Source organism: Pantherophis guttatus, chromosome 3, assembly GCF_059756535.1.
Source record: "Pantherophis guttatus breed Tessera chromosome 3, ASM5975653v1, whole genome shotgun sequence".
NCBI lineage: Eukaryota > Metazoa > Chordata > Lepidosauria > Squamata > Colubridae > Pantherophis > Pantherophis guttatus.
In genome coordinates this window covers 182,998,979-183,008,298 of record NC_142065.1, presented here as the reverse complement: position 1 = coordinate 183,008,298, position 9,320 = coordinate 182,998,979, and the positions used below count along the sequence as shown (strand labels likewise).

General features: G+C 42.6%; 1 protein-coding gene across 1 annotated transcript; it reads left to right on the top strand.

Annotated features, from left to right (window-relative positions):
* The first annotated feature begins 421 nt into the window (after nt 1-421).
* HEY1 (hes related family bHLH transcription factor with YRPW motif 1) lies at nt 422-8,088 on the top strand. Its single transcript, XM_034430015.3, has 5 exons — nt 422-1,257; nt 2,148-2,223; nt 2,341-2,424; nt 2,534-2,615; nt 5,412-8,088. Exons 1-5 carry the CDS (start codon nt 1,169-1,171, stop codon nt 5,993-5,995), a joined length of 915 nt encoding a protein of 304 aa, XP_034285906.1. The 5' UTR covers nt 422-1,168; the 3' UTR covers nt 5,996-8,088.
* The last annotated feature ends 1,232 nt before the right edge of the window (nt 8,089-9,320 follow it).

Sequence of the window (9,320 nt, the reverse complement as noted above, 5' to 3'; positions counted from 1 at the left end):
AAGTGGAGGACTACCTGTAATTCCCTCAGGTGTAGCCAATTTTATGTTCTCCCCTATATCCACACCCCTCTTAATTTACAAAACCAGAAATGGACGGTCTGCATTGTGTATATGATTATTTCAGCTACGCATGGAGGTCATTTATTTCTTGCACCCTTGGCCAGTGGCGTTCTTATGGGCGAACAGACTCCAACGAAAAGCCCTTTTGCGACCTTCCTACCCATTTGCATCTCTTCATGGCTGCTAAGGTAAAGCGAGCTAGCTAGGAGTACAGCCTGAAATTGGCCAACGCTGCTGAACCTGCAAGCAAGTCCTGGCCAGAAGAGATGCCTGGCAAACGGCAGGCCCGGAGGCCAGAGGATTCGGAGTTGCCAAACCCTGCCTCGGCCCGCCCCCGGTTCGGCTGAGAGCCGCGGCGCTTTGTGAAGCCGGTGGTAGAGCGCAGGGCAGCCAAAGCCGGCGGCCCGAGTGCCATCGCCGCTCCACCCCGCGCCCAGGGGAGGTTCACACGCGGCAGCCGCCGCTCATGCACGCCCCGCTCAGCGCCGTCGCCGCCGCCAGCCCCGCTTGGCCGCCAGCCGGGTACAGAGCAACTTTCCCACGGCCGCCCAGCCACGCGTGTGGCTCTGCAAGCGCCCAACTGGCCTCCGGCCCAGCCAATTGCAGAAAGGAGAGGCGGCGGGTACACAAGAGAGCGGGTGGGGGGGGGGGTAAGGAGTCGGGGGTGGGGGTGGGGGAAAGGAAGAACGGCGGGCTGCGAACTCGGCCGTGGAGCCAATCCGAAGCCTTGTCAGCCAATCGGAATCAGGAGTAAGAGAGGGCGTGTCACTGAGTGCCTTTCGGGTCGGCGGGGATTGGCCGGCCCCGGCAAGGCTTTAACCAATCAGAGGAGGCGGGAGAGCGAACGGCTACACAGAAGTCGTAAGCGGCCGGGAGCGCCTGGCGCGCCTCTCTGACTGCCCACCCCTCCCTCGGGTAAGAGGCGAAGCGTGGGAACGGGATGGGGGAGACGGAGCCGGAGGGAGCGCGGTGGCGGCTGCAAGGAGCGCACTGAGCTGGCACCAGGGAACCGCCACCCACTCGCTCATTCACACGGACGGGAAGCGGAACTCTTCCCCCGGTCCCAATCTTTCCCTTTGGACTGGTATCTTCTGGAGGGTCCGGCAGCATGAAGCGGACACACCCGGACTACAGCTCCTCCGACAGCGAGCTGGACGAACCCATCGAAGTGGAGAAGGAGAGCGCGGACGAGAACGGGTGAGGGCGCCGGGAAAAATCGGTCGCACGCGTAGGTAGGATAGGCAGGCAGGCAGGCAGGCAGGGTGGCTCCCTGGGTTTTCGACTTGCCGCCGCCGAGGCATCAGCTCCAGGGTGGCGTGGGTGCTTGCGTGTCATCCCGGCTCCGGGTAGGCAACACCGTGTACCCATGTAGGCATGCGGAAGAGCCTCCCTCGCTCTGCTCGTAAAACTAAAGTTATGCCCACTTGCCTTGAACCCAGCGAAACTCACGTCCGAATCAATCGTTTCGAATCGGGTACCCCTACTCACTAGAAAGCCGGCTGGCACTCTACAGGATTGAGTAAGATTTATTTCTGAATGAAGTTTAACATCTAAAGCGAGGGACGCTTTAGTATCTAAAGCAGTGTTTCTCAACCTTGGTAGCTTGAAGATGGGGGGACTTCAACTCCCAGAATCCCCCAGCCAGCAGCGCTGGCTGGGGGATTCTGGGAATTGAAGTCCGCCCATCTTCAAGCTTCCAAGGTTGAGAAACACTGATCTAAAGTGAGAAACAGAGCAGCCTGGGCATCCAGTTTTACTGAGAAGTGATGGCCAAGAAAGAGCACTCTGCACATGCTTGAGGCAGCCTTTCTGGCTTTTAACAGCTTTTTCCAAGACTAACTGCTGACTAATACATGCTGGATTATATGGTATGTGTTATACATACCGGAAAGCAGATCTTGGCTCTCAAAGCAGGAAGAAACCGATGGTGTTGGGCATCAGAGTTACCTGGAAATAACATTAGCATTTATTCTGCAACCTTTTGCACACCTACACGTGGGTCTGGCGTAGTAATTCGTAGGGATAGGGATTGTGTCCCATTTTCTGTTTTGGAGCTGTATTGACTTCTTCCTTCTTGCTGTTTTTAGAAATTTGAGCTCAGCTCCAGGTTCAATGTCACCAAACACCACTTCCCAGATCTTGGCAAGAAAAAGACGTAGAGGCGTAAGTTTTCCCCCCACCCCATGAATTGCTCTGATATGTGAAAACTTCCTCCCCCCTCAATTCCCACACTGCCCAGTATTGCTTCTGGGAGGAAAAAAAAACATCCTTTCCTTTCAGATTATTGAGAAGCGTCGCCGTGATCGGATCAACAATAGCCTATCTGAGTTAAGGAGGCTGGTGCCTAGTGCTTTTGAAAAGCAGGTATGTTTGGGGGAGTTCAGTGCTGCAATTTAGTCTTATTCTCTGGTTCTCTTTGTGCTTGGCTGGAGCCCAACTGCCTTTGCACTGACATTTGTCTTTGCTTTCTTAGGGCTCAGCCAAATTGGAGAAAGCTGAAATCTTGCAGATGACAGTAGATCATCTGAAAATGTTGCACACAGCAGGAGGGAAAGGTAAGATGTGTGTGTGTGTGTGTGTGTGTGTGTGTATTAGCATTGAAAGGCTGCCTTGGCGGTTAATTATAGGAACTGCAGATCAACAGGATTAGCTGGAAGCTGAGACTGAGAAAGTAGCTGTGTTCTCCCAAGGGTATCCCTGATATTGTTTAAGCAACACTATTGTGATTGTGGGAGCTCAAAAGATTTTTCAGAAGTACAATACCTTTTGTATGGAAAGAGGTTGGTGGGAGAACTCCCAAAAGAGGCTGGTGAGGATGGAGGCTGCTTTGATGGGTGGGGAGAATGCAAAAATTTCAGTAGTGGAAAATGAAAACGGAATGGAATCTTCCTTGAAAGGAACATTAATGGTTGGAAACTTGAAAATAAGAAACCATATTGGAGCATTTTATAGTATGGTTACTTAGTACTGAATTGCACAGTACAATAGGGCTACTTTAGCATAATGTGATGAGAGTCTCAACAGAAACATATGCAGTGTTAACAAGTGAAATATTCATGCTATTCAGTGGCTGTAAGTCCCATTCTATATAAAGAGGCATATATAAATATATATATATATAAATTTACATAAAGTGCCTTTGGTACAAATAGGTTATTAGATGGTAGGAAAGGAGAAAACACACACACACACACACACACTAAATTGAAAGTATGTCTCTATATAGAATGGGCTCTGGTGGCTCAGCAGACTAAAGCACTGTTATTAACATCCACTTACATCTGCTGCCTGCAATTACTGCAAGTTCAAATCTCAACAGGCTCAAGGTTGACTCAGCCTTCCATCCTTTCAAAAGTAGGTGAAATGAGGACCCAGATTATGGGGGCAATAAGCTGACTTTGTATAAATATACAAAAGTATGAAGGCTATTGCTTAACGCATTGTAAGCCGCCCTGAGTCTCTGGAGAAGGGTGGCATATAAATCATTTTTTTAAAAAAATGGGACTATATATATATATGTTTCAAATACACATTTTGTCATTTTTGTGGCTTGTAGATGCCTATATTTTAAGTTATCTCTACTGATAACTGCTATAGTTTTATCCTTAACGGGTCAAAGTTTCTTAACGGGTCAAAGGAATCCCCCCCAGCAGGATACAGATATAATAGATTTGTAGTAACAAATCATAGAAGAGCATGGATACAAGAAAGTGGTGTAATTTCTTAACAATAATGTACTGTTTACTGATGCATCCTTGTAATAAGCTGGTACACAGTAGTGCAATTTATAGGCTGTAATTTGCATCCTATTAACTGGAGAATACTCTTATTAAAAATCAGAGTTGTTGCTTCAGAGTGTTCAGATGAGAGTCTCTCATTTGGCAACATCCAGAAATGTAGGACTAAAATTTCCATACTGGTTAGAGCATGGAAATTGTAATCCAATTTATTTGAGGCTTTAGATTGTGGATTATAAGTAGTGATTGCATTTTTTTGCTGACAATAAATGTTTGTTAATTATATTGTGATAATACTGTAACCAGTTCATTGTGATTTTCTGAAGATAAAATTGCAGTTACTTGAGGCCTTTTTATCAGAGTGAGGCTGGAATTGAACTGAATATTGTGACTTCTTAGAGATTATGGCCTTTGTGTTGTGTGAACCCAAGGGATAGGGATAATTCAGCAAACAATGATTAATTAAACAGTTAGCGTGCTGGGTGAACTCATGTTGGGTTTACTCATTTCTGAGTAAACATGGATAGTAAAAATGCATGTCATTCAAGGTTCACTTACTTGGACGAAAGATTTATTAGGATCAATGGCTTTTTTTTCTGGCAGAAGCGTGGAACTGCATTAAGATACAGATTAAATTCCTACCTTGAATATCATCATCACAACTGGAAAATTTTAAGCCCTAACAACTTCTTTTCTTAGCTTTGTTATGTAGCTTATTAAAAAATTACTAAATTACAGGATGGTTTTTTTTTAAAAAAGGATCATGTGCCATTTTTTAATCACAATAATATTCACAGTATTCCTGTAAAGGAATCAAACACTATCATCTTCCGCTCAACTCTATAATAAGTTAAGATCTGTTCTGCTAATGAGTTTGTGTCTGTGGACATTTAAATTGGGTTTGGGGTTAAGAGTAGGAAATACAGAGAAGAGACAGAGGAGATCCATAGTTCAAAGTGGGGCATATTTTTCTTTTCTATCTTTACCTATGGTTGTTATATTCTAGGCGCATGTGCAGCATGTAAATTGCTATAATTGCTAAAACATATTTATTATGCAGCACATCTGGATGCAGTTTCCGGACTCATTTATTTGGATGGGCAGTAGTTCCTACAATTTTATTCTGATTTTTAATGGTATTTTATTTAGGGAAAGCTATTGTTATTTGAATGAAGTGAATGTTCAAGAGCAGGGGTGGGTTCTACCTACCTTTACTACCGGTTCGCAAAGGGGCCGTGCATGCTTGCTTGCTTCGCTCACTTGTACACACACGCTCTTCTGAGCATGTGCAAAAGCTTATCCGCAGAAGTGTTCTGATGACGTCAGAGTCGGTGAGAGGAGCCTCCCATCGGTTTTACTACTGGTTCTATAGAACCGGTCCGAACCGGGGGCAACCCACCACTTGTTCAAGAGACAAATGATCCTATGCATACATTGCCCTAAAATGAATGTGATGTGTTAAGGTTTGGGCATAATACAATATGGGAAGCCAGCTATTGCAGCTTATTAATCGATCTGTAGTTAAAACAAAAGCACAGGACAATGTTAGCTGTGAACCCAGCCAATGGACGGGAACCCCCTTCTAATGACCCCCTCTTTAATCCTTTCTTCTAGGCTATTTTGACGCCCATGCTCTTGCGATGGACTACCGGAGCCTAGGTTTTCGTGAGTGCTTGGCTGAAGTAGCCCGCTATCTTAGCATTATAGAGGGGCTGGACAGCTCTGATCCTCTTCGTGTCCGCCTTGTGTCTCACCTGAATAATTATGCCTCTCAGCGGGAAGCAGCCAATACCTCACACAGTGGTCTTGGACAGATTCCTTGGGGCGGTGCTTTTGGACATCACCCTCACATCTCCCATCCTTTATTGCTGCCTCAGAATGGGCGTACCACTTCAAATGGTGCAGCGGCTTCTTCAGAAGGCCATCACCAGAGCAGAAATGTGCCTCCCCATGCTGAGTCCTCTTCCTTGAGACTGCCCCCTAACGGCGCCATCGGACCGGTGCTCCCTGTGGTCACTTCTGCTTCTAAACTCTCCCCTCCCTTGCTTTCTTCCATGGCCTCCTTATCTGCATTCCCCTTTTCCTTTGGTTCGTTCCACCTATTGTCTCCTAATGCTCTCAGCCCACCTGCCTCAGCACAGTCAGCCAGTCTGGGCAAACCCTACAGACCATGGGGGACTGAGATTGGAGCCTTTTAAGAACCAGAGTTATGTATGTGTGTATGGGACTGTAAATATCTATCTGAACTGTGGAGCTTCCAACTTCAGTTTGAACACTTTTAACAGTTTGGTGTAAAAGGTACAGTTTCAGTTTTAACAGGATATATACAAAAAGAGTTTCTCTTTTTCCCTTCCTCATCATTTATTAGGGCAGACTGAATGCAGAGGCTTATCTATATCTTTGAATTATAATAGATATTAATTTTAATGAATTACGCTGACTACTGTATGATGTTAGTCATGTTTTCAAATGATCCCATTTGTCTGAAAACACTGGTTTAAAGCAACTAGGATTTCTGTCTATATTATATATTATTTTTCTGTGTCAGGACTTCAACACACCTGTTGCTCTGCATTGTTTGATAGTAGTTCTGAGATGTTTTTAAAACAAAATATTTTGTTAGTCACGTTCTAACTTCTATATTTCCGAACAAAACCATTGACAAATCAGATGAAACCACTGTACTGATTCCAAAATACATGTATTGTTGGCTTGTTTTATTTCTCAGTATAACCCATGCTTTGGGCTTTTTTGTGCTGAATTATTCTACTTTTCATGGGAACAAACTATTGCAAGGGTCACAAAAAGTTTATAGATTGAAGTTTTTATTCTCTTCCCATTTTCTGCTTCTGTAGTTAAGGCCATTAAATGAATCAGATTTGCTGCCTAACTTCAAATAATTTATTTTCCATTGTATTTGGTGTGCCTTTTATTCAGCGATCTCAGTTGGAATTAAGATCACTAATTTAATTTGAAGCCATCACAGTTGTTTTCCTAATTTTTATAAATAGAATGTTTCTAACATTAAAGGTTTTTTTTTCATTCTGGGTTTTTGAGAAAGAGACTTGCTGGTGCTGCATTACCTAAGTCCTATTTCCCATTTATGTATGAAAATATCTTAATGAGATACTGCAATTAACATTGCTAGATTCAGCCCAGCAATTTAATGGTTAAGAGATGACCACTTCGTCAGTTAAGTGTGAATAATTTAGGTAGCATCTTACTCCATATGATTATTTTTAACATGTTGATAAAGCAGGACATGAGGTCATTCCAGTAACTTTTTCCTGTTCCTTTTGTTTCTCATACCTTGAAGTCCTACTTATGACTCCTAAAACCAAGATGGTATGATGAACAGATGAGAACTCAGTTACTTGGCTCCTGTCTCACTAGTGTAAAAATAAAACATAATATCTGTGTTACAGTACATCATATACAGTCTCGGATTTAACAATGGGAACTATGCAAGGATACTATCATGTTGGGTTCTCTTCAACATGCAATTGATCTCCCTTGGAAAGAATATAAGAAAAAAATAAGGATTTCCACTGATAAGTTAGTTCTGCTGGTGATCAGAGGAAGTTGGATACCACCAATTGTAAATTACAGAACAAAAAAGTTTGAGAGCACCCATGGAAATTTAGTCATTCCTGGAAAAGATAGGATATGGCATAAGGTATAATTAGCAAGTTTTGAGAAAGTTTAAAGCTTTCCTTAATCTCTCAGTAATTCAGAACTGAAGCTTTATTCGGCAGTGTTTCAGGACTTCCCATGTTTATAGTTTCTGGTTATTTATACAGTTGGTGCTCCATAACATCTTGAATTTGAAAATTTCAGCCCATAACAAAAACTATACAGGAAAATGTGATATATATTCATTTAAAAGTACAAGCAAAATGAATACTGTGAATAATTTAAAAGAGATTATTTGTTTAAAGCTGTATAATTTATCTTTTTCACATAACCAAAGCTTTTGCATAATAGAATTTGAGAATTTTACTATGGGATCCACAAAGCAGATGAGCATTAATACCATCAACAAAAATGGTTACTCTATACCGCAGATACTTTTTTTCTATGCGAAATGTATTCACTAAACTTTGGAAAGGAGTTAAACAAAATAAAACTGAGGGTACTGATTTCCTCAGTTTGGAAAGGACTGTTGTATATATTTTGGGCTGGTTTTATAAGAATCTATTCTGTTCCTTAAAGATGCTCAACAGAGTTTCACCCAGTTGGACTTGAATACTTTTGTACTTGTGTTGTGCCTAAATAAAAGAATAAGAACAAACAAGTTGATGGGACGTTTATTTAATTAAACAAGAAAAAAAAACTTTTCAACTTGTTATACCATTACTGTAATTACTGTTTGGGGTTGCTTTAAACATTTAATACTTTGTGCGTTATTTTCTATTGCATTTTGTGCCCTTACTTTACCAGAGCTTACAAAGAAAATATGTATCGTGAACCATTTTTAAAGCTATTTGATTGTTTATACACCAATGTTTTAATTGTTTGGTTAAGATGTGTATTTAATGTGAGTTCCCTACAATAACAATTTCTTTTTTTATAGATTGCATATTAAATAATGTAAACTCTAAATCAGATGAGTTCAACCTTGTGGTATTGGGAGCTTGGTTAAATAAAATATTTGTGTGCAAGGAGTATTGCAATAGGCAAGGCAGTCATGCAAAATTTTGAGCTGCTACGGTTAAAGAGATTTGAGTTAAAAAGTGTAAATGGAGTTCTGAAGTTGTTTCCTTTCCAGGATAGGGACTTGGAATACTCATCCATAATTAGAAATGAATGGAATTAATGTCTGTATTAACATTCATTGGAATAAAGGGATCACAAGAGAATAAGGGGGACATAGTGAGCCCTACACATGGAGCCCTACACATGGAGCTGGTACTGGTTGTGCTCACTTCTGGGAACCAGAAGCATGGTAGCAAACAGCCAGCGCTAAGTCATATCTTTCCATGTGTATCCACCATAGTGTTCCTGCATACTTACTCTCTTGTAATCCTTTCCTCCACATGCTCTCTGCTATGGGAATTGAGATGAAACAAACAGGTCAGGCACAGGAGAGATTGTTTAAAGCAGGGGTCTCCAACCCCTAGTTTGTATAAGAGTCGGGCGTGCACGAGCACTCATGAAAAATTTCATTTGTGCAAGTGGGTGCGCACACCCTCCATTTGCACAAATGGAGCTTTGCGTGCACAGAACCATCCCCTCTTCCCCTCCCACCGCTTCTGCTGGCCAGTCCACAGAGCTGAAAAGGTTGGGCACCATTGGTTTAAAGGGATTGCTTGTTTAAAAGCAATCTCTGTGCTCTGCAAGGGGATAAAAAAGATCGGGCCAGGCACAGGGGAATTCATGCTAACTGACTAATGCTGAAAGAGAGGGAGGGAGGGAGGGAGGGAGAAAGATTGAGATTGTGAAGGTTGGAAGTGTGCACATTGGTCACAAACTTATTTTTTCAGCACCATTGTAACTGCACAAGGAAGTTGATAAGCAAGGCCT